The 25,223-nt window shown below is 38.3% G+C and overlaps 2 protein-coding genes across 5 annotated transcripts; both read left to right on the top strand.

Annotated features, from left to right (window-relative positions):
• Positions 1 to 3,358: 3,358 nt before the first annotated feature.
• On the top strand, positions 3,359 to 12,780 carry hnmt (histamine N-methyltransferase). 3 transcript variants are annotated; one of them, XM_040027380.1, is made up of 9 exons: positions 3,461 to 3,480; positions 3,981 to 4,408; positions 4,681 to 4,835; positions 6,297 to 6,443; positions 8,450 to 8,502; positions 9,362 to 9,469; positions 10,919 to 11,049; positions 11,215 to 11,308; positions 12,269 to 12,780. In XM_040027380.1, the coding sequence occupies exons 4-9, from the start codon at positions 6,307 to 6,309 to the stop codon at positions 12,628 to 12,630; spliced, it is 885 nt and encodes a 294-aa protein (XP_039883314.1). In that variant the 5' UTR covers positions 3,461 to 3,480; positions 3,981 to 4,408; positions 4,681 to 4,835; positions 6,297 to 6,306; the 3' UTR covers positions 12,631 to 12,780. The 3 variants fall into 3 exon arrangements, with proteins under 3 accessions (XP_039883313.1, XP_039883315.1, XP_039883314.1); XM_040027381.1 differs by lacking the exon at positions 3,981 to 4,408 and having other exon boundaries at positions 3,378 to 3,480; XM_040027379.1 differs by lacking the exons at positions 3,981 to 4,408; positions 4,681 to 4,835 and having other exon boundaries at positions 3,359 to 3,480.
• A 119-nt stretch (positions 12,781 to 12,899) lies between these two features.
• LOC120730841 (histamine N-methyltransferase-like) lies at positions 12,900 to 24,436 on the top strand. 2 transcript variants are annotated; one of them, XM_040027383.1, is made up of 8 exons: positions 12,900 to 14,084; positions 14,180 to 14,322; positions 15,678 to 15,730; positions 17,044 to 17,151; positions 17,751 to 17,881; positions 18,280 to 18,373; positions 18,879 to 19,279; positions 23,659 to 24,436. In XM_040027383.1, exons 2-7 carry the CDS (start codon positions 14,189 to 14,191, stop codon positions 19,229 to 19,231), a joined length of 873 nt encoding a protein of 290 aa, XP_039883317.1. In that variant the 5' UTR covers positions 12,900 to 14,084; positions 14,180 to 14,188; the 3' UTR covers positions 19,232 to 19,279; positions 23,659 to 24,436. The 2 variants fall into 2 exon arrangements, with proteins under 2 accessions (XP_039883317.1, XP_039883316.1); XM_040027382.1 differs by lacking the exon at positions 23,659 to 24,436 and having other exon boundaries at positions 18,879 to 19,325.
• Positions 24,437 to 25,223: the final 787 nt, after the last annotated feature.

Raw genomic sequence — 25,223 nt, forward strand, 5'->3', positions numbered from 1 at the left:
TGTGCCTCCCAAATAATTATTAACTGAAGGTAAATTGACAATTGATTAACCATTTATTATTATTATTATTATTATTATTTAATAATAGGGGTATTAAAGTGTACCCCTATGTTGTAGTGTGGTGTTTAATGTCAAAGCAAATGATTCAGTGAACAACCAAGTAAAAAGTTTCTCTACATTCCCCTAACTCAAAAGTGCATTTTATCCAGTACTTATAACTAAGTGAATGGCAAACTAAAGATTTCTTCTTTTTAGAGCCAATATATAAATCCTTGCACGGTAACACATTCAAGTGAAATGGTGAACACAAAAATGTCAGTGTTGTCATTGCGAACATGTTATTACTGACATTGCTATTTAGCTCAAAGGACCATTAAAAGCTAGATTGAAGAGATGAGCGGCTGACACTCTTTTTAACTATGACCTGGCATCGCATGCTTCCGATAGTGTGGTGGTTAACACGTTCACTTGGCGAGTGAAAGGTTGAGTCCTGCCAGAGAAACAAATTCCCTTTGGGGTTGGAAGGGCATCCAGCTTTCAGCGTAAAACCCTGCCAGATCAAAAATGTGGAGCTACCTGCTGTGGTAACCCCCTTGTTGCAAGGGAGCAGCTGAAGGAAGCTTTTATCACAGAGCACAAAATGCACAATAGTGTGTGTCTTGCTGGGCCTTCTAGGGATAGAAGGACAGAGAAAGTGAGACAGACTAATAAATATTTGGTGCTGAATTTGACTGTTAGGCAGGCTGGGTATCTAATTAATCAAGAAGGAGAAGAGAAGGACTTCATGCCAGTCCACCCGCTAATCTTCTGACTTCCATTTTTGGTGATTACATGAGCCAGCACACTGAGATCTTAGAGGGTGCAAAGTTGGAACACGGAGAACTGTGAGGTCAAAAAGATGAGCTGGTGCAAGCTTATGTAATTAATAAAAATCCTGGTTTCCACATGGAGTCTCTGAAATAAGGACAAATTGTTGTTATAAGGTCAGTGCTTTTCATTTTCGTCTGACAGCATTATTTAGTTCAAGATGAAATTTTAATCTTCCACAATGTTTTAAAAAAAAAAAAAAAAAAAGGATGCAAGACTTTCTTTTATGATGAACTGGAAAAATTATGAAGTACTGATTTAAATTCACCTCAGTCAGTGTTTAGAGGTAAATGATGTCAAGTAAACCCAGTGAAATGCAATGATTTCTTGGTACATTTGCAAACTGAGACACACAAACCAACAAAGTGATTAGGCTATGTGTGTCGGTAGGTGAAGGCACGATGCTCTCTGAGGAGCCAAGGTTGTAAAATATCACTGCTAAAATGAAACGATTACGTCATAAATGTCGCACTTTCTATCCTAGATCTCATTCATCTCACTACTGCAGCAGCACAGAAAGAAAAATCAACAAACTGACAATAAACACGCTTCTAATCTCATGCACAGTTATTACACTTGTGCTGAAGATGTGCCAATTATCCAACCTGAATTCATAAACAAGCCTTTTAAACTTCTACTAATTGATCACAACTAATACAAGACGATAAAAGAACCGAGGATATTAGCTGTGTTAGCGAGTGCACTTACACAACGCTCGCTTACACAACGCCTATCCTTGTGTTGTGTAAGTGACACAATGATGTAAGTGACTCAACTGACACAATAAAGAAGGGCTTCTTTATTATTTTCTAATAAAAGGATTTTCTTTTATTAGAAATCAAGTCAGTGCTTCTATCTTTCTTGACAAGTTGTTGATCTTAGCCTTGTTTAACTCATTTGTCTTGTTTTCCTATTTAAACACTCTTCATTTGAAGCCAGAGATGAAAAGGCATTTTTGTTGTCTTGTGACAGAGCTACAGTTTACAGGTGCTTTTTAAGGCCTAAAATAAAGATTTTTCCAAAGACTATGTGGCAGGTGAAGTGCTGCTTTCATGTTGGGATGGGTTGGGAGGATCCTAGCAACAGAATCTGCTGGGAAAGACTGTTCCACCATTTTTTTAATTTTTATTTTATTTTTTTACATTTCACAAAAACTTTAATAAGAAATAATCAGACTGATCGAATCATCCAACAGAGTCAAATTACTCTGATAAATTGTAGATTTTCTGCAACACAATGTGCAATAAACTACACCGCAAAAGCATGTTCTTCTTTGTCATATCAATCTGTACTTGAGCATATTCCCAATCAGCTTCATCAGTATCTGCATAACTATAAATCTGTCCAAGGCCAAATATTTTTCATCAGTTTCATTTCAAAGTATATTCTTTCCCAGCTATAGTGTGAGTATCATGACCAGGAGTTCAAGTGAGATTATACATGTGGGGAAAATGATATATGGCTGATTTCCAAACCCCAGCTTGTACAAAAGGTAGAATTCAGTGAGTGAATCTAAAGAGCACCATCACCTTAAAGATAAATTAATGTAACCTAGTAACAGTACTCTAGATGTAACCAGCAAACCACAAGGCATCACTGTAAACTTTTAACTAATCAGTATAACCCACACTAAACAGCCTGATGTTTCATCCAACCTATTCATGTAACACAAAACCAGCCCATTCATCCAGTCTCTTCTGCTTATCCCTATCCCAGAAAACTGTTCTGATTGTTCCGAACCGCTTTAACCCCTCACTACACCTTCTCAGACAAGGGGTCACACTGACCAAAGAATGATCTTGTTCAGCTCACTTTAGCTCATTCAGTTATGCAGTTGTTATTAATTGCCTAGATAGTGCGATTCCAGACATTTGTTTTTCATTGCATAACATGCTGATGCCCCCCCCCCCCAAAAAAAAAAATCAAAAACACAAAAAAACAAATGTGAGTCCTTGCAATGAAATGAATATTGTTCTAGTTGTATGTCTGACCACCGGACCTATATTTATTAGCTATAGACCACTAAGACCAGCAGCACTCCCCTCCTCCCCTGTACGCCCTTTTAAAGCACATTAAAAGGGATCTGTGGCATAACAACAGTCTAATTTGAGTTCAAGTCCTGATTCCGGTGTCTGGCAGTTCTTAATCACAAACAAGACTTGACATTTACTTAATTCCCTTTCCTTCAAATTAAATGATATATCCTCATTTTCATGCTAAACGGAACCCCCTTTAAAGAGACTTTTACATCATGTCCTACATAACAACTCAGACAAAACTTACTAAAATATTTGTTTAAAAAAAACACAATTATTGACACGGAAGTGCATGGTTATACAACTGTCATGAAATTAGAATAAATGTAAAAAATTTCTCTTGTGGTTTAAAAAAAAAAAAAAAGCATTTTAGTGTCCAAGTTTCATACCAAACACATTAAACACTATTTTTTCTTGAATGTAAAATAACGATACGGTATTTCTTTTATAACGTAATCTGACAAACAGCACTGTCGCCCTGTGTCCTTTGCACTTCGCTCTGCATAAAGCCAAGCGGAGACGCCGGTGGGAGGGTTTATTCCAGCCGGGCAGACATCCGGACAGCAGTTCTGCACATGTAAGTGAAAACTGCCGTGTTTTAGCTCAATCTTCCTGCTGTTTAACAAATCATAAACAAATATGGCAAAGCTGGCTCTGCGACACATGTTCAGCGAGCAACAGCTGGCTTTCAATTGTTTTAGCAGCTGCCTACGCGTCGATGGACGCAGCAGACTCCCGTGTTTGTGTGGCGTAGTTGTGTTTCCGCCGCAAAGACGCCGACAGCCAAAAGCCGCCGATGATGTACCCGTCCTCACTTCTCTTGCACTTTCTTATGGTCTGCACTTTGTCTATTTCCACGACACAGTTACTCACTTCCCCGCCCGATACTCGGTGGCCACTCTTGGCTGCTGATCAGACTGTCCTTCTAACATCACCCGTTTACGTGGTTTAATTTGAAACCGATGGCCAAGCGTTATATTGTGAACGTTGTTTTATTAATTCACCCATGAAAAGGAAGGTTTCCTGGTTATTCCTGGAACTTAGTAATATGCTTTGGAAACTTGTCATTGGCAACAGGTGCACGTTTGAACATGCCTCAGGTGACGCAGAGGTAATCCCAGCCCACATTTATCTGGATTTGCGGATCAGTCATTGAATATTTGGTAGCTATTAATGAAGAGCAAGAAGACACTGAAGAAATACTGACTTTTCATCTGAAACGTGGCTGTGGTCGAGAGTCAAATCTGAATGTTAATTTAATGTTGGATCAGCATTAAGATATCAGTGAAGCCAAACAGTGTGTCGACACTGGAATAAGACTGATTCATAGGGGGTTTTGTAGTTGACCAGTGAGGCTGAAAAGTCAATAATTTATAGTTGGTCGGAAATTAAAGATGGTTTCACCTCTGCCACATTATTATGTTGAAAAGTCAGCGATTAATGTTGCTGATCCTGTGGTAGACAACATTTGAGAACCCCAGAGATGTCTCCTGTAAGTGCATCAGGTAAGCATTCAGTTATTTGTCTAATATTTGTGTAAAATGTATTTTTTACCAGTTATGTGTTATGTTCATTGTTACTGTGACAAAGATTTGTGACCGTCACACTGACCAGATACTGAAGTCAGCCTGTTACTGTACCTGGTAGAATAATGCTAGCTAGGGTGAATTAGGAGAAAGTTAAGCCCAAATCAGAACAAAGTGTGTTCCTTTCATATTTTTATCATATTTTTATTCATTTTTTTATAAATATTTTGCTTTGGTGTTTTCTTTTCCAGATGGTCTAACTCATCAGTTGGTCAATGTGGCAGTGTGAAGTCTGCTTTACCCAGGCAGTTCACAGCTACGGTCAAGACGGTGTGAAGGGAGTCTGGATGAAAATGTAGGAGTAAATTGACAAACCAAATTTTAAACCAACCCTGATGATAATAAAGTAAATAAACTGCTTTAACTGATGTGAAGTTGTCTGTTATTTGCATGTTAGAGCCTAATGTTAAATTGTACGGTTAAATATATTAATCCTTTATCTATAGCCAGGATAAATGTTATAATTGTGCTAATATTTTGAAGTATTCCTTGTAGTGTGCTGTATTAAATATTAGCTGAAATACCACTGTGGTCCTGTGGACCTTTGGTAGTGATGTTACTGCTGTTCTAATATTGATCAGTGGTGCAAAAGGGAGTAGGACTCAACAGCAGTGTTCAACATTGATTCAGTTACATGTAAGTTGACAACAGACTGTTGTTAAAACATGATTTCGGCTATTGTTGGCTGTCTGTTTCAATACTTGTGTTGTTTCAGGGTTGATTAAAGACCCTTGACCAGTTATTGATCAAACAGTGTAGGTAGACTGGATTAACTATTGCTATGTTAGCTGAGCTCAGTGTAAATGTCAGCATCTGCTGCATTTAAGAAAGTAGATAAATGGACATATGAAAGTGATTTATGATTTCAAATGTTATTGCTAAACCTACCCATATGGAAAAGAAATAGTAAAAACATATATGATTTACTCATGAAAGTGGCCACTTTCATGAGTAAATCATATATAAATCATATAAGACTTACATGATTTACTCATGAAAGTGGCCACTTTCTCATTACTTTCATATATTTATATATGAAAACATACAAAACATACAAGTTTCATTATATAATTTTTCAAGGGATCTTATATGTGTTTTCACTCTTGTATGCTTTTCATACAAGTTTCATACAAGACATATATAAATCTTATAAAGTTTTTATATATCTTTTCCATATGGGTAAGTACTAGAAACATGTCATGGTCTGGTATTTTTAGGACGGTCTCTCAAAAAATGTATAAATTAGAAAATTCACATTTATAGTAGGTGGCTTGTCATATATTTAGGTTTTTCTTTTCTTTGTCTTAGTTCCTGGATTGGTCATTGGTTTCAGATTTACATAAGTGTGTGATCACAAGCCAATAGTGGGCACCCAACATCAAGTAGCTCTCACTGCTGGAAAGTGGGATGTGTTGGGAAAATAAAAGAAACATATCCGTCGGAGAGCAGTGGCTCAGAATCTGTGCTCTCACTTTTAAGCCATTTCTCTAAATACACAGGCTGCTCTGTAATGACTGCTAAGATCTGGTAGTCATGGATGCATGCTCAGCTTTAGTATTCCTATAGATAAGTACAATGGGAGCTGAAGTGAAGAATAAATACAGGAAAGCTTTTGGAGATGTTGACTTAGGTGAAGTTCAATGTAAGAAAACGTATTTTTCAGGGATAAAAAGCAAAAATGATCCAGATGTGTCATTGTTAACAGTGTTTGAGTAACACGTCGTGGCAGGTCATTGTTTTTATATGACAGCAAGCATGTTAATGCTCACTTGAAATAATACTTTTTTTTTTTTTTTTTTTTTGGCAGATTGTGAGCCATGGCATCTTCCCTCAAGAGTTTGGTTAATGATGATGACCGATACCAGAAATCCTTCCAGCTTTTTTTGGAGCGCTCGTCTGAACACCAGTGTATGCGTGACTTCATCCACAATAAACTGCCAGATATACTGGCCAGGTAATCTACCACACACAGCTTTGAGCAACTCTGCACGGCCATACCATTCAACATGGCATGCATTATACTACAGCTGAGTCTGAGAATCAAAGCAGTATTTAAAGCTAAGCAATCATTTACTGTCAAAACTCTGAAACTTTGGTGCAAGCCTTAAAAACCTGATACAGTAAGGTTTAACTGTATTAAACATATGATTTAAAAATGAAGCTGATAAACTAGAGTACCATAAGTCAGGAGGCGTTAATAACCTTTAACCTCAGCTCCTTTTAATATGGTAATTTGAGATGTAGATTAGGGCAGATTGGGTAAAATAATTGAATAAAAAATTAACTCATGTCTGGTGTTGTGGTGGTTAGCATCATCATTGCCTTGCCTTGCCTCCTGACAGCAAGAAAGTCCTGGGTTCAAATCCACCAGCCGGTTGTGTAGATTGTGTATATTCTTCCTGTATCCTCATGGGTGCTCTCTGGGTGATCTGGATTTAGTCCAAAACTGCAATCCCAAATTGGATAAGTGAAAGAAAATGGACCGATGAATGGAAAACCCTTAAGAACAGCCAATTAACTTTAACACTTCATATGTCTGTGTAGGTTCTCAGTCATCTAGGTCATGGTAGACTTCATCTAAGCCACGGTAGTCTGGACTTCTTTAAGTTTCTTTTGAAGAAAATTGCTTTCTTTCCAAGCTCCTTAGACTAGATGCATGGTAGTGTCAACATTAGTCGGGGTTAAAAGTAAGTGGGAATTGGGTGGCAACCATTTATTGTAATCTTATTAGACGTGAGTCAATTGAAAAAAAAATACAATCTGGCATTATAAAGTATATATTTTGTTGTGTGTCGTTTCTTATTTTACTTAACTATTCAAAGTCTATGAAGTCATTTTGAAACCTTTCAAATATCATTAAGAATGAGCCACAACATTAAAACCATCGAACTACAATATTGTTGAAGTACCCCGTGTGTCAAAGACACCTCTCTACACACATCTCTGTGCATGGATCTCTATGATTGACCTATGAGCAATTGCGCTCAATTACAATTAATTAGCAATTACAGCTAATCTGTGGAGCCTTCTTGGACTGGATTCTTCTGTTGCACCTTATGGATTATGCAAATAGGGAGTTTGAAAGCTGGGCAACCACTTTAGGGTGTCTGTCATGTTCTGTATGGCATTCCTGACCAGTTGAGCAATGTTTAGATCAGTGATATAGGTTTAAAAAACATACACATAAATGCCTGGACCCTAGATAATTACAGTTTAACGAGATGATCAATATTATTCATTTCACCCGTGGTTAGTTTTAATGTTGGGCCACTTGCGATGATAAGCATCAGCCACTCATACCGTCAGACCGATTTGGAATATGTCGAGAGGTGACAAAATACAGTGTGAAAAGGAAGATCTGGAGCACACAGACCATTTAGTGACTAAGCTGTGTCAATCAGTCAACATGTGCTCTGCTTAATACTGCTGAAAGCAGTCAGAATTGCTGAGTGATTAGGACTGCACTACAGCCCAAAGCGGAATATGTAAGTACCGTTTCACTCACAGACTCAAATAACTGCCTACACAAGTGTACATGCTAGATTAACCAGCCAAACAATATGTGCATGATTGTAAAAGACAATGACTGATTGCTGTGGAAATTCCATCTCTTCCTGTGTTATTTTCTGTTGATGTAGGAGGCAATTGACATGCAGCAGAAAAACAGACCCTCTCCTCTTCTGTGCAGGTCTAAAAAGCAGATCAGAGAGGAATCTGGAAAGATGTGACTCATGAGTAAATTAAAAAGGTGTTATTAAAAATCATACAGTGAGTGACAGAACATGCCACAGCAATAATCAAAGCCTGGGTATCTGTAGATTCTTCAGTCGCTACTTCAGAACATCTCACATGCCCAAGTGTCAGGGAGAACTGACAGTTACAAGCCCAAAAATGTGACCCACATGTCACAGGTTGGAGGATGTGAACCTTTCTGAAGTGTTTTATTTGCTCTCTCCTCAGCATTGGAGATGGAAAGTCACATCTGAATGTCATTGGAGTTGGAAGTGGAGCTGGTAAGAAAATTCTGTTACCACTGGTCTAAATGCGACGCGTTAAAAAGCAGCGCGACCTGCGCAGCATCGAAAGTGACAAGACATTGCGTAAGCCGTCTGTTACTGCTGTTGCTGCAGTTTTTTCATTTATGGTTGCAACAGGAAAAAAACAACAAAACTTTGCCCTTATTATCACTGCCAGCAGTTGGTAGACATCTGTCCAGTTTGTGAGATTAATCTTCAACCCAGGCCAGATAGCATGACCTCGCTGTTCTATAACTTTACTGCACATTGTTTTCAGTGCCCGTGATACAGCAAGGTTAATATTTTTCCTGAGCAAACCCAGTACATGCCCCCAGAGAGCTGTTACCCTTTGGTTATGTCTCCGCCAATCCTTTTAATTTACTGAGCTGTCATGTCAGAATCATATTGGAGCATTACGGATTCTCTTTTCGGCTGCAAAATACATTAGAATGACTGGAAACTCCCCTGAAAGATATTATTCAATCTAAAAGATTTAACACGTGTCCACATGAGCTCCTTTGTACATGGCAACCTGTCACCTTCAGTTAGAATTAGAGCCAAATCCCTGGTTACGTGATACTGAAAAGGTATCGCTGTGATAACTATCTCTCATGGTGTTGAATTACATTTTTTTTTCACTTCTGTAATTACTGCAACAGAAAATGTATGATTTTCTGCAAAACTGAAACATGCTGTTAGATGCTTCCTGCACCATTTCAACTGATGTTGATCTGTTTGGCTAAAAGTGGAAATTTTATTTTCAATTATTTTTAGCAGTTCGGGAACTGTGGGAAAGTGGGTCAAATGTGTGTTTGCGACTTTGTCTTCCAAATAAAAAGTGTGCCTGTGCCTTTAGGTGAGATTGACCTAGAGATGCTCTCTGAGCTCCATAAGAAGCACCCAGGGGTGACGGTGGATAACGAGGTGGTGGAGCCTAGCCGCCAGCAGCTATATAACTACAAAGGTACAGTCTTTACAGGCACACACTTCTCTCACACAACACAAAATGAATCATTGTATTCTCAGCTGTCCAAAATGGGGTTCAGTATTTATTTACAAGCAAAACAGGATATTATTATATTTTTATTGGTGAAAAACAGCATCTTAAGAATTCACCGGTTCATATATTAGCAGGAAATAGTCCTTTAACCACCAGTGGCGTTGTAGAGTTTAGCCTTAATGTCTGTAAGAATGGACCCGACTAAAGCATCTTTGAGTAAAACACTGAATCGTTACGAGTTTCAAGTCTGCTGCTGTCTGACCAGGATCCTTGCATACATTAAAGCTACAACCAATTACTCACCCAAAACTCCTATAGACACGATATCTGATTAAAAATAATGCATAAAGCAGGGACTCCCCCCGTTCCTCATTGTTGATTTTTGTTGCTGGTTCTTTCCATTGTTCAACTTACTATCTAATGAGAGACACCTTTGCTGTTTAAAAATGTTTTAAAGCATGTTGAAACCTTTTGTTATTTGTGGAACTGATCATAATTGTCACCTTAGAACTGCAGTTCAAAGAAAACAAAAGGTGTTTAAGTTTCCCCAAGATAGCAGACAGATGCTGCGTTTTTACAAATGATGCAACATGAAGTGTAAGCCTCTACAAGAAGGGATGGGCGATCTTATCATGTTATAGGATGGATGGTCTAATTTTGCCACGTGATCTGCTTTGCAGAGGATTTCCAGACTTTTTTATTCTCTCTGAATTTGGTGAAAGTGTGATTGGTAATTGGTTTTGAAACAATTAGGACTATTCTCCTGGAGGTGTACTTCATGGCCTTTACCCCTCAGATGACTGGGTGTGTAAGAAATAGCAATATGATATGTAAGAAAAAAACCTCTTTGAATGATTGAAAGGTTCATTCTAAGGGGATTGTAATGTCGACATAGAGAAATAAAGTAAAATGTATGACATTTAAACTTTGCTCCGAGACATATTGATAGAGTAAATGAACCTCCAATTTTCTGTTGGAGAAGCAGCATTCCACCCACAAAAGACCTACCAGCCTACGACTGCAGATGCAATTAGCTCATGTAAATGAATCCATGAACTTACGATAAGTTGAATCCCTGTTATGCTGGAAGTCAGTGGTGGATGCACGAACAGCAAAGAGTTTCAAACACACTGTAACATTTTAATTTCAATGTGTTGTGATCATTCTCAAAGGTCTCTGTGTAGTTGTGCCAAGTGGTCTCCATTGTTTTTAATGAAGTGTGATGCAAAACAAGTGCGTTGTTTTTAGAGGGGGGGGGGGGGTGCAAATTACAGAAATGCTCTTATCATTGTGACAAGTGTCAGCTCCGTTGTGGCCTGAAAAAAAATCAGCCACTCTAAGCTGTAAAATTTCATGCCAGCTTTATTTCGGTGTTAACTTGTAATAAATAACTAAGTAATTATCTGTCTGCAGTTTTAGTGTCACAGAAACCAGATTTAGATTACATCACGTTCAACTGGAACACGATGACTGCCTCTGAGTTTGAGGAGCACTGGAAAGCCGAAAAGGCCACCAAGAAGGTGGACTTCATTCACATGATACAGGTCGGTGTCGATGAGCATACCCTGTGTTTTTTACACAGCTGGGTTACATTCATTTCTGGCAAATGGCAGCAGTAAATCCAATTAGAACAACTGCCTGGCACAGCGTTATAATTAGGCATTCTGTGAATGCAGTTAGTAGCTCATTATCTGTGGTGAAATCGACAGATGCTATACTACGTGAAGGATCCCGAAGCAACTGTCAGATTTTTCCAGGGTCTTCTTGGTAAAAATGGGAAGCTTCTCATAATTCTAGTGTCTGGTAAGTGGATATTTTCTTTCTCTCATGTGGGCGATTTAATTATGGTGCAAATAGCTAACGAACATACTGCTTATACATGCAATACATTTGGAGATGAAAGGCTTAAAACAGCATCTTACAGAAACAACCAAACCTTTTCCAGCATTCAGTTGATATATAGTACACGCACATCACTTCAGAATATAGAGCAGCAGTTATACTGCTGTTTTAACTTATTTATTTTCACTTAATTCAGTAAAAATGTTCAAATTTATTGCTGCGAAAACCAAGAGTGGCCAAAACTCAATTTACTAAGACACCTGCTCTCAGACATCTCATGCTGCCATGCTGCCCAAAACCAGTCTCAACCCAAATGAGATTCTTCACAGCCAGTCCTTCATTTAAAAAAAATATGCCTTGATATTAGTCTGACCTTTTTCCCCATGTCAGCACTAATGAGTCCATAAATATTGCAGACAACAAAAGAGACAGTTTGCTAGCACACACCGATCTCCTCGACATCTTCAGTGTATGCTGAGGTTCGTGTCATCTGCTTTGCTCCTGGTATGTGAATCCGTGAATGTGTAGATGCATAAAAATGCAACTTTTAACTTCAAGACAAAAACCTTAAACAGGGAAAATAAACAAGGCTCTGAGTGTAATCCTGAAGGAGCTAAAGCTTTGTCTTATTTCCTACTTCCCTCTGAGTCTTTCCTCTGAATTTATTAAATACCTGAGCTGCGATGTAGCAACGTGATCCATGTAAGCATCTCCATGGTGAAAAAAATTGCTCTGATGCATATGAGGATGAATTCTCCCCGCATTGTACCACCAGCAAGTCATTATTTATTTATACTTATTCAGTCAAGTATGATTCAGTTTCTGGCCAATTCTAGACCAAAATTAGGATGGTGACCGTGCTAAACACCTGCTTGTCAAATTGTCATTGTTGTAATATAGCCTCTTTTTCATCTGTTCCAGGCAAGAGTGGTTGGGGGAAGCTGTGGCGGACCTACAGAGCACAGCTGTGTCAACCCGACATAAGTCAGTGTGTGACCACTGGAGACATCAAAAGCTTCCTGGACTCCAAGGGAGTGCGTTACCAGAGCTATGAGCTGCCATCTCAGATGGATATCACCGAGTGTTTCACTGAAGGGGATGAGAAGGGAGAGCTGCTTCTTGATTTTCTCACTGAGGTGCTGGATTTCAGTAACACAGCTTCACCTGAGCTCAGAGCTGGTGTCCTGGAGATGCTTCGGCACCCAGACTGTAGTGTAGAGTCCAACGGTAAAGTTATCTTCAACAACAACCTTGAAGCAATAGCACTAGACCAGCTCTCCTAAACATGTACCGTCAGTATAGTAAATGTAGGTGGATCACATTGTTTGATTTATTTTGCACTTGATGTATATAATAAGCTGGGTAGAGGATATCTACACACCTGCTTCCATTTATATATTTTGTCTACTTACTAATAAAATAATGACTCCATAGACTGCTGTTGTTAGAGCATTTCTTAACAGTTCTGTAAAATCAAAGGTTATGCTTGTATATAAGTGAATTGGTTATAACTACTGTTTGTTATGAGTCTCACAAATAAGTCGTAAACTGCTTCGGACATTAGCTTTAGATTTCACCGTCGTATCATTTTTAATGAGCTGTATTTGGCAGGCTTCGGTGCTCCACTGCCAACCCCATTATGTTGTTTTCATTGGAACATGTATTAATCAAAATCTAAAAGTAAACAGAACATTAAGCAGTTCAGTTTTCCATAAAGGCTGATCTATTTTAGATAAGCTGAAAGGTTGTAAGCTGTTTGTTATACAGAAAAACTTGAAGATGATATTTATTTTAATGTGAGAAGTAGATGAATTAAAGTCGCTGCTTATACTGGACGTGTATAAAGCTGAAGTAAGTTACTTATACAACTGATTCTAAGATGAAGCTGTCACAATAGCATTTTGAAATTAAGATGGTTTATACATTAAAAATAAATAGTTTTCCTAGATGAGTAGATTCATCGTAATCATGGCGTTGTAACTGATTTGGGGATTGTTTACAATAACTGTTACAACCTTTTGCAGCTTAAATATATTTATGCTCCAGAATGTCTTTTCAGCTCAACAGCTTGTGCTGTTAATATTTATAAAATGGTAAAGATGATGTATGCTGTGGCAGCAGATGTTCTGCAGACACTACGATATAGCTGAACTTTTGGCACCATCTTGAGGACAACTTTACTTACTGATCTGCAAACACAACCATGTAACCATGACGTGTAATGTATGAAATCATCTAAAGCAGTGTCTGTGAAGGTTCTCAGTCATCCAGGTCACCGTAGTCTAAAGAGCTTAGAAAGAAAAGCATCTGGACTTCTTTAAGTTGCTTCAAGATGCTGCAACCCTCATTCAAGAAGTTTCTTCAGTTCTAAATCTAGGACCAGAATCTTAGACCATCTAAAGCGGTGCATACTTTGCATATGTTTGGTTAGTGTTAAGGGCAGGTGAGGCCAATTGAACAGGTTGAGGAAAGCCCACTATTTCTGTTCTACAGAGAAAATGTTGAAGCCCAGCCCATTTGTGGAAGAGAAGAGAAACACCACAACTTAAAAGAAGGGGGAGAGCAGTTGGGTCTCTGCTCTCATTCACCACAACCAGTCCAACAGTTCAGGACGCCCACTATTTGTGCTTTAGAGAGACTACTTTGAAGCCAGCCCACTTTGTGGGAGGGAATGTAAAGTGTGCAACTCAAAAGAAGGGGAAGAACTCGATTTCCACAGAGGCTACAGCTGTTTAAGGTATTTGTTTATTTTATTCTTATGATGTAACTATATAATTAAAGTGTGGTGAGCAACTTGATTATGTTGTTGTTTTTGATTTCTGTGCATTGCAGGAATCAGTCATGGCTGCAGAAGCACAGCACACTTGTTATGAGGGTGACAATGTCCACATTTTCCAGTTCTATCTGGAACACTCAGGAGAGCACAAGGCCATTGTGCAGTGTGTTAACAATCTCCTAGCAAGAGAATTTAAAAGGTACAGCAGGAAATGAAATGCTTGAAGTAATAAAGCATAGTCCAAGCTAAGAGTAGGGGACAGACTGCTCATGCAGCACTACAGTAATGACTGTACTCAAGGGTTGGAATGTGAAAACTTTGACATAAGTTGCATCTGTGTCCTCCACTTGTCAACAGTAGATGCTTTATACCGCCTGAAGTTCCACCACAGTATGGTCTCTGCTAGTTTATGGAAAGTCGTTTGAGCATTTATCCATTTAGTTAGCCAGGCTTAAATTGTTGCCTTCCTTATGTTACGTGCTTAGGGAATGGGGTAATTTAGCCCACCAGGGTCTGTGCAGATAACTTCAAAATGTCTTTTTAAAGGCAGAAGAAATTGCCTACAATTTTATGCGAGCTGCAGTGCACGCACACAATCTGAATTTTCATTCAAAAACTCAATTTCTTTCAGATTGTCCCTACTATGTCAAAACAAGCCATTTGGTGCTAAATTGGATCAGCCTGATGGATGATGCTATGCTGTGATTGGTTATTACATTTTTATCCGTATTTGTCACACAGCTATTTAAAACAGACGGGAAGACTAGAAGAAGGGTTTCTTGTCTCTTTCACCGCCGCACAGCCCTCTTATAAAAAGTTTCTTTTCACCATGATCTCCTGAATATCCACAATTTGTCTATTGAAATAATGTTAACTTGTGCTCAGCAAGACTGGTCATTTTTTAATAAACCCCCTGAAAGAATTCAACAGTACACTTGCAGTTTATCCTTTACACTTGTCTTTATTCACTTGATAGCACAAACATCTACTGTTTACTTAACTAAATGTACCTCACCAACATGAAAAATGCTTTGAGATATTCTGTAGTCTGATAGTTTGCAATAGATTAAATTCCATATTGTAAGTAGAGGTGAAATGCTTAATAACAAAAAATGTATGGCTTTCAGCTTTTACATTTTCATATTTTCCTCTTTTCCTTTTAGATTTTGTGATCCTTTAGGGGTTTGGGCTGATCGTTTTGAAAAGCAGCTGTCATAATGCTCTTGCTTTGAGCTCTGTAATTAGTTTTTTTTCACAAAAGAAAACATCCATGCTTTCAAACAGTCACTTCCTAGATGCTCTTTTTAGACCACCATTCAGGAGTGAAGCTGTTTTAAAAATTAAGCAAGCAGCTGAGCTGTGTACGACCCACTGAGCTGCCAACCCATCTACTCAATGATCCAGTCTAGCACCAGCCATAATAAATTAGACAGCTATAACACAGAGGCTCCATAGTGCAATTTTGTAAGACCGTAATTTTCCAGCATACATCTTGTGACACACATACTGTACACTTTCTTTAACGGTTTATTAACGTTCTTATTTTTGATGCAGGATTGGAGAGGGTAAAAGCAGCCTGGGCGTTCTTGGTGTTGGAAGTGGTGGAGGTATGTGATCAGATATAACAATAAGTGTAATATTAATTGTAGTAGCATTACTGACCATTGTATATGTGTGCTGTGGTAGTTCTGGCTTATTTTGTCATGTGGCAGTGTGAAGTGGGCAGGAAAGCTGCCCAAAATGCAGGCTCACAAACAGGACTGAACTCAAAACTCTTTAAGCTTTATTACTGGAAATACAGAGGACATGAAACCAAACTGGGGAAAACTAGGAAACTAACAAACAGGCAGAGTATGAGGGAGATGCAGACATAAATGCACACAAGGGGAAATGAGGGAACAGAACACAGGTGGGAACACAGCTGAAAGTAATCTAACTAATGAGACAAGGAAGCAAAACGGAACATAACGCACACAGCACAGGAGGCTAACAAAGGAATTATGAGAAACACACACTGAGACACAGACTGACTAAACGCAGGCAACAGGGGGAGCGAGAGAACTTAACATGCATAACCAGACATGATGGACTACACAAGGAGGCACAAATAACTTACACAGGAGACGTTGGAGAAGACACAGAAGCAAGACCGAGAGACTGGACATGAGAGGGATCTAAATGATTAAACAAGGGCTAGGAACTAGAACTTAACAAAACTCAGAGGCACTCTAAACAGAATATCAGCATCTTAATATTCTGCAAAAACAAAATAACAAACTCAAAAACGGGTCAAAGACTCAAGACCATCACATATTTACTTGTTTTAAACCAGTGGTTCTCTGTGGCAGTCCCCACAGATTAAAGTGGAGCAGCTGAACAAACAGGGTTTTTTGAAGAAAAGAGTTTTCTGATGTTGTCATGCTGACCTTTATTTCACTAAAATGTAATCCTGGATACTTTTTTTTTTTTTGGTTTCTGAAGTGGGGCATGCCAGAAAAAGTTTGAGAATCGCTGTTAAAAAGCTCCAATTAAACTGATTACCATGCCCTTCAAAGGCGTGCAACAAAGAGAATTCATAATAACAGTGTCTGTGGGGGCATTAATACATTAAAGTCACTGTCAAAGCTATTGCAGATTGCACTTGGCTCCACATATGATCAATATAGGTCATAGATCACTGCGGTTATTGCACAATGACATCAAACAACAAACTGTTAATGATTCTGTTGATCAGAATGATAAGAAGTATTACACACATCTGCGTTATATATTTTTGACTTTTCTAAATAAATTTCAGGGTTTTTTTTAATGTGTTCTATACTATATGTTTTGGAGCATTTTCATTTTAAAGCGTTATGTGGAGCCACAGGTGTTCAAAATCTTCTTACTTCCTGATTTTTTTTTTTTCCTTTTTTCCCAGGTGAGGTGGATGCTCAGATCCTCACACTGCTGCAGTCTGTATTCCCTGCTGTTCCTATTACTGCTGACATTGTGGAGGGCAGCTCTGAACTCTCAGACAACTTCAAAGGTATTAACCATTCACATTCACACCACATGTTGAAATATTTTTACTCTATTTTCAGATGGGTTTCCTCTTCAGGCTCTTCTTTACCTTTCTGAAAAGCCGATGTATTAGTGCCAGTAGTGAAAGTACTAACATTATCAGCTGACATTTAGAGCTTTCTCAAAATGCCAAAAGAAGTAGTTACTTTGTGTGTTGTTAAAATTCATCATGCACTCATTTGTGTTGCAGTACCTGAAAATTGTGTAAAACGTGCATACATCGTCATCTGAAATCATTTGTATCACTTGTATTGTCTGTTGTTATGCATAGGAACAAACCCCAAACTACTGATACGTCTGCTGATGTTACTTTCATGTGAATGCATCAGATGTTTTTTGGTTCTTTGTTTTGTGGTCTTCTCATGTACACCAACGAAGAAGACTACAATCGCATCTCCCCATATTTATTTTTACTTTTCTTTATATGTTCTTAAAGTAGTTCATTCTCTTAAATGACGTGTGCCAGCGTTTTATCTCAGTGTAATCAGTGTTTTGATGTATCGCATATACATAAGCATAGATCTCAATGTTATTGATGGCTATTTGGTTTTGTTCATCTTAAAGCTTTGGTAGCAAAGACTGCCAGTCTTCAGAAGATCCCATTTGACTGGAACATCATGAGCAGCGAGGACTATGTAAAGCAAGTGAAAACGAAGGGCGAGATGAAGAAATTTGATTTCATACACATGATTCAGGTATTAGGAGTTTTCCTTCTGCAGATTCATGGCAAAAGAATAGCGGGAGCACATTGGCTTTGTCACTCTATGGTGTCTTGTCTTCTCGCCTAAGGTGGGATTGTGGTGAGCTAAAATCTACTGCAAACTATAAAGTATAAGTATTGTAAAGTGTAATATCCTTGTCTGACTCTGTTAACAATGAGATATATTTGGGTCCTCACTAAATCCTGCACTGCTGCTTGAATTCAGTGGGGACCGCAGTGGGAGTAGAGTGTATTCTGACAGATAAATGTGTAATTAGTGTGATAAATTGTCAAGCAACCTCTGACGAAATGTCCTGGCAGATTTATTGTAAATGATAACACTTAATTCATTCAAGCTTTAGAAAGTTCTCCCCATAATGTTCCCCCGTACAGATGATCTATTATGTGGAAAACCTTTGTGAAACTATCAGCTTTTACCACAGCCTTCTAAAAGCTAACGGCAGACTTATGATCATCGTCGAAGCAGGTAAGCCGAACTTGATTTTAATTATCCTTAATTAATTAGTCCGCAGTATAACAGTTTAAAGGTGTCAAATTCAGATTGTGTGAATGTAAAGAAAGTATACTATAAATTTTTGAGAACATATTTGTTTTATGCTCCTGTTTTTACCAGAGATGAGCCTTGTTTCAAACATATTTTTCTCTTTGCGCTGGAAGAATGGTGCCCTCTTGGGGTTATATTTTGTATATAAAATCCATATCTGAGCATTTTTGTTTTGTATTTAATGCATTTGAAGGGGAAACTTAAAAACAGCTACTTTAGGTTTAAATTTAAGTTGAATTAAAGTTTATATTCCATTAATAATATTGAGTTATTATATTTATAATGAAGTTCTGTTAGCTTTGCACATAGCTGGCCTTCAAAGAGCTACTTTTTACTTTTATATTTTGAGTAAATCCTCTTGACTACTTTTGTTTGAAGTATTTTTTTATTCAGAAATGTATGTGATTTTCAATATCACACTATCCAGCCAACAGTGGATGGGACACCTTGTGGAAGACTTACAGCAAGGAGCTGTGTGTAGGTGTCATTAAAGAGTACCGTTCATCAGCAGAGGTCATTGCCTGTCTGAAGAGCCTGGGTCTGAAATACGATGAGCATTCAGCTCCCAACGCCTTCGACATTACCGAGTGCTTCAATCCAGGCAGCTGCCATGGAGAACGCCTGCTGAGTTTCATGACAGGAAGCGACAAATTCCACGAGTCCTTCACCCCAGAGATCAGAGCGGGCATGTTAGATCTTCTAAGGAGAAAGTGCAGCGCAGAGAAGGATGGCAAAGTGTTGTTCAACAGCGATCTGAGCTGCATTCTTGTTCATGCTTAAATATATGCTGTGCAGAAGTGTCCATCTATTCCGCTGGATCTTTATTCTGTAAGTTTGTCAGAAAGAATGAATAAAATCAATATAGTTCAGTTTATCTCGAGTGAGTAAAAGTTGTGGCTGTACAAGAAGACACATACGTTTAGCTACTAAGTCGCTTTGATCAAACGTTGGCCTTTTTCGAATCTGTAAGCAAGTTTAGTATCGGTATGACCTTTTAAGATAAAGTCTCTATAATCTATATCTTTACAGTTAGAACAGCTCTAATGTGTGGAAAATGTCAGCTCTTGTGATAGAGCCACAGAAAATAATCACCCGGCTTTACAAAGTTTTCCAGTTATTGCTCTATATTTACAATTTTTTTTTTTTTTTTTTTTCAGCCACCAAGGTTGTTTTGTTCTCAGTTGAATCTTAAACCTAAAGAAACATTGGATGCCAGTGTTGTTTCACATATGCAGCATCTGTAGCCTAATTAGGCAGCAATTCCGTAATTTTTTTTTTTTTTTAAATCAGTGTTAATATGACATTATGGTTTGCAGCAGATTTAACCTTTTTCATTTTTATCTTACAGTATAAAAAAATAACAAAGCACTTTATTTATTAGCAAAATGAAGACAACTTTTGGTATAGTCTTAGTTGACACAATGTATTTTCAAATGGGATTAAAAAAACATTCCAAAAGATACTAAATACAAAAAAAAGAATATTGATTTTATAACATTAATTATCACTGATAGATCATACATATTGAGTTATGCTGAGCTGGCAGGTCTTTGCTGAACTCTGATTAAGGATGTGATTAGCTGATCAATATTTATCATTGTGCACAATCTGATATCCATGAGGTGTCACATGATTAGCTAGTTCAAACATGAGTTCAAAGAGGGTATCTTTTTTTTTTTTTTAATTTAAATAAACTGCTGTTCACAATAAAGCCTGCAGATGGTGCTGCAACTCTCAAAATGCAGGTGAACCTGCATTATGCTATGTTGCACTAACTCCACTTGGTGGCATGCTATCCCTACATTCAGTAAGGCCATGACAGCAAACGGTGGAAACTTTTATTAGCCATATCAGTGTGCTTAATATTAAGCATTTAATTCCCGAGCTACCAGTGGTTATTTGACTGTTACATTTTCAGCCCCCACTCGCCCAGTTATTTCATTTCTACACTGGCGTTATGCCATCTGCTGTGGCCACATACGCACAAAATCCAGTGGAACGGCTGAGGTCTTGTCTCAAGCTATCTGGCAAATGTATTCTGGCTGTTCATTTACCTCATTAGCTTTAATAGATCAGTAATTGAAATTCATCAGAAATTCTTGTCAGTGCACTCCCCCCTGATGTCAATGGGCTTTCAGCACCTGCTCAGGCTCCATTACTGGGGGTCCTCGCTGGGCCCTCTCATACCACAGAGTGACAGAGCATTAGTCACAGAGATAATCAACCTCAATACACTGCTTGCCACTAATGTTCTTCAAGAACTATTTACTTCATGTGGCAGTTGGTGTCTTATCAGGGTAGAAGTTCTCCACTAGATAAATGTGATGAAATTTTTATAGATCACCTTGTTGTCCAGGTGATTGATTATACTCAGAAGTGCCGAACAGCTGGGTATTGTCATATTATTAGCTGGATATTGTTTTTATTTACTTCCTGCCACCTGCTTATTAGCTGATGCCATAATGACAAGCCACGTCTTTGAAGGGTGCGTGATGCAGATTTCTATTTGCTTATGAAACTCACGGGCTTTTTATTATGCAGACGATGCAGAGAAAGCTGTGGGTTCCATAACTACTTTCTTCCCATATTGGCCATGCAGCACGCTGGTCAGATGTCAGATGCTGCAGTAAAATTTTAACATGATTGAGGAAGCCTCTAGGTGAAAGTCTTTCTCAGAAAAGTGATCTCTCCGGTATGGCCATCTGGCGGGCAATCAGAGCTGAACTTCTAAGTTGTGTCTTCAATCTTTAGGGGCAATGAGGAAACAGGCCATGTGTTCAAAGTGTGACTACTGGTATGCCTTAAATTATGTGCTGTACCCACTAGTAGGGCTGTTTTTAAAATTATTTTCTTGGCTCAGCAAACGTCTTTGGCACGTGTTGTTAGGCAGAGAATATGCTTCATTCACAGCTGCTTTAATTCTCCTGTAATTAATGAATTTAATATATCACTGCTAAAAAGTATCACATGTAAAATTTAAAAGCTAAACCAGAGTAAAACAGAAAAACGATTTTAAAAAACAGCATTGTTTTTGCTCACTAGGAGATACCATCGTCACACCTACTGCACCTAACGCCTATAAAGAAAGTACCTTGTTATTTTGTTGACCATAACTTCACACCATTTGTTTTCACGTGTAATAGGTGCTGATAGTGCACATACAGAAGCAGTGTTAACCCATAAATATAGCAACTGTGGAGGTCAAGTAATGTGCATTGTTTTCCATATGCGTACCTTTATTCTGCTGTAAAATGGTTTCCAACAGTCTTGCTGATACTAGTGTATCCTAGAATACTAAAGCTGGTAGGGATAAACCTAATCCCAGCCACTAAATGCACATTTATGATACCAGTGCTTGCATTTATTTGTAAAGGCAAATAAAAACGAAAGCAGCGATGACATTTTTGGTATTTCTCTAATCTGAATTCACACTGTTTGGCCAAATTGACTCTTCAGATGTCTATCTTCTTTAATAATATAGCCTCTACTCTGGTTTACTCTGTATGGAGAGCCACTGCTGGCCCAGAAGCATCTTCTATCAGCCATTATGTCAGTGTGTAGCCCTCTTTGAGAAAAGAGCAGGACATAAACCGGCCCTAAAATACATCACACACACTTTAATGGGCAGAGGCTGCGGCTGGGCCTTGAAATATAGCTCTGATACCGGTCCTGTAAATGGCCGTCCTCTGCAGCATATTTCATTCTAGAGAATTAGTCCTGTTTAGCAGCCGTTGTTATATAGCAGCTGTCCTCCATAGGTCTGAGTACAGCAGAATATGGCTATTTGATTGATGATTCCCGGGACTTTTCTTAGTTTGTAATTTTATCTAACGTCAATTAGCAGTCGATAGAAAACAAGGTGGAAATTCCCGCTGAAAAATTTCTCTTCTCTTCAAGTCGGTGCAAATTCTGCTGCGCAGAAGTGATCTTATAGAATCAAAGGCTTAAATCAATCCAAGGCGATTAACTACAAATCAGAAAGTGTGGAATGGGGTGACTCTACTCTAATCAAGTTTACCTTTGTCTGTCTCATTAATCTAGCGATTCAAGGCCTTATAGCCTGATGTACAGGACCGTTCCTGTGGGTGTGAATATGGAGAATTGCCACAGATAAGATATGGCACCATATTTATTCCAGAAGTGCCATTAGTGGGACAGATAAAGCAGGACAAACACGCCACTAATTGACCGCTTCTGTTCATATTTTTGATCAATTACAGATAACACACATTTGATGATTTCATAAATCATACTAGTTTAGACTTTCTTTTTTCTAGCACAGTCGTTTAACTTGTGTCGAGAGGAAGAAAGTTGAAATGAAAAACGGGCCACTTTAGAAGAATTCTATATGTGTCTGACAAACAGTGATAACAATTTTGTGAAACAACTTGATATTTCTCTAAGCCATGCTCTTTTAAGTCAATATTTGCTGGTTTGATGGAAAAAAGAAAAAACAGACACTGTCACTTACTCGCTTTGTCAACTGGGAGAGTTCCTGAGGGCAAGCTCCTCTTTAATTACACTCTGTGACGTTTACCCCCACTAAATGCCCCTCACAAGGTTCAGGGTTTGGGGCTGTGCTTGTCATTGTGTGGGAAGTGGAGAAAGAGTTTTTTTTTAAAAGGAAACCTAATGCAGAATAAGAGATTTTCTCTTGAAGTTGTTGCTCAAATAGGGTTTGTTTGATATGCAAGCTGTGCTTTTATTAACTAATAGGTTTCTCTGACATGATTAGAGCAGAACTATTTTTTATTTATATTAAAAAAAAACATTTGCATACTTTTAATGTTCATAATACTATAACTATGGATTGTGCACACTCATATGTTTAACTTTAATATATCCCGGGCTCTATAGCCACACTGGTGATGTGGGTCAGTCTGCCTGAAAGAGCTGTTCACCCTGCAAGAATTTAATTAGTCTGGGATTCAATGGAAAATAAATAAGTAATGTTTAGAGGTTTAGCGATGCTGTTGCAAAGGATAAGAAAGGAAATCTGCAGGAAACACTGAGAAATCATTGAGTCATGGCTTGGAAAATGCCGAATTAAAGATACTGAATGTTGCCATCCTAACTATCAGTGATTTCAGTGTATCGACAGAGGCCTTTCAACACCCTTATCGTTTGAACCCTATAGATGATATCAGCTATGTTTTATTACTGTTATTACTGAAGATGATGTCTTTCTCTCTCTCCCTCTTTTGCAGCTGTGTTAGTGAAGAGATACAGGACTTGGAGTAAAAACTGATCATGAAACAGAGCAATCCTGCCAGAAGTTAATACCAGTAGCAGGGATATTTGTACTTAATCCCTGTCAAGAGAAAAAGAAAATAAGACCTTACATTTCCCCGCAGATCTGCTATGGCTTTATTATTCCTCATTGCATTAATCAACTTGTATCTCGTCTTTTGCTTTTATTAAATGCCGTTTCTGGCTCACATCCATTCATCGGACCTTAAATATCCTCCATCTCTTGGGTCTGAGCTTGATTGTGCATAGGAAATGAAGTTGGAAACTTTGGAGCTCTATTTAAAGCGCGAGTCCCTGATGCGACCCCTCCCTGCCTTAATAACTTATGAACAGGATCCTCTGGTCCTTATTTGGCCTCATAGTGTTTCTGACAAAATCAGTTATAAAGAAATGTGAAACTGTTGTTTCTTTGTATCCATAAACAGGTGTTTATAGCCCCGGTAAGAACCTGAACACAATAAAGATGGTCGCTGATTTTGATATATTGTAGTGCAGGTGTGCTGGGGTATATTTGTCATCTGATGTTTGTTTCTTTAAGAGAGGAAATGATTCAATTCTATAGAAAAATGTGATTAGGTTTTTTCTGAATTACACATAAGCAGAGAACCAACTGGAGAATATATGCACAAGTTCAGTGTTGTTACAAAAACATGAAGAGATTTAGATTTAAAACATTTCTGACTTTGGTATATTAAACATTCAAACACTTAGCATTAGGGAACAGAGAAAATCATTAACGGATGTCACTTTACTTAAGTGCTTTTGCTGCAATAGTACTTTGATATTTTTGTGCCAAATTTGTATCTATTTTTTATTTTTTTTCACTCGGTCCTTACAAGATTCGATCCTACTTGCAAATCAATAGAGGTATTGATGGGTGTCAGATAAAAACCATTACGGCAACCAGCTCTAATTCTTCAGCTGAATTGATTTCATTTTAAATGATCCATGTACATCCAGTGGAGCACACCACCACTGTGAGTGTGTTTTACCTTGACTTCATGCGAGAGAGACGTTATTCATCACCAAGAGAATGTCCCTTCTTCACACCCCAATAAAAAGCAGAGGAATGAAGCTTCTGTGGGTGCTGTCAACCCAACACTGCTTTATAAAGGATGACACAATTATATTTTACCAGCTCACCAAAAATGCTGACAAGCCCTGGTTCAATAAAACACAATTCTGCACCTAGAGAAGCATGCTGGTTTCTGTGCTATGGAGTCATAGCTCATGAACTACAGAATGTCATAACACTGAAATGCTCATCGAAGACATCAAACACATTTATTACAATTAAACCAGAGGAAGTGGGCATGGCAATGTTAGGAACCCAAAGTAATATAGTGTGTACAGATCTAGTTTAAGGGTTTCAGTGTTGCAATGCTCCGGTCTCTTTTGCTGGGAAAAAGCTGCTCTGCTCATAGACAAACTTGAACCCCACATTTTCTTTCTCAGAAATAAACAGATGACATTTGCCTGTGAGCAAACAGAAGTTAATGCTGCATTACCGTCTATCAGTCAA

The sequence above is a fragment of the Simochromis diagramma genome, unplaced genomic scaffold (genome assembly GCF_900408965.1).
Source record: "Simochromis diagramma unplaced genomic scaffold, fSimDia1.1 OVJJ01000343.1, whole genome shotgun sequence".
NCBI lineage: Eukaryota > Metazoa > Chordata > Actinopteri > Cichliformes > Cichlidae > Simochromis > Simochromis diagramma.

Coding starts and splice junctions, on each gene's coding strand:
- hnmt (XM_040027379.1), top strand. CDS start 6,307: ATGGCATCTTCCCTCAAGAGTTTGGTTAATGATGATGACCGATACCAG. Junction 6,444..8,449: donor CTGCCAGATATACTGGCCAG/GTAATCTACCAC, acceptor CTCTCTCCTCAG/CATTGGAGATGGAAAGTCAC. Junction 11,050..11,214: donor ACTTCATTCACATGATACAG/GTCGGTGTCGAT, acceptor TGAAATCGACAG/ATGCTATACTACGTGAAGGA.
- LOC120730841 (XM_040027383.1), top strand. CDS start 14,189: ATGGCTGCAGAAGCACAGCACACTTGTTATGAGGGTGACAATGTCCAC. Junction 15,731..17,043: donor TGGTGTTGGAAGTGGTGGAG/GTATGTGATCAG, acceptor CTTTTTTCCCAG/GTGAGGTGGATGCTCAGATC. Junction 17,152..17,750: donor ACTCTCAGACAACTTCAAAG/GTATTAACCATT, acceptor TTCATCTTAAAG/CTTTGGTAGCAAAGACTGCC.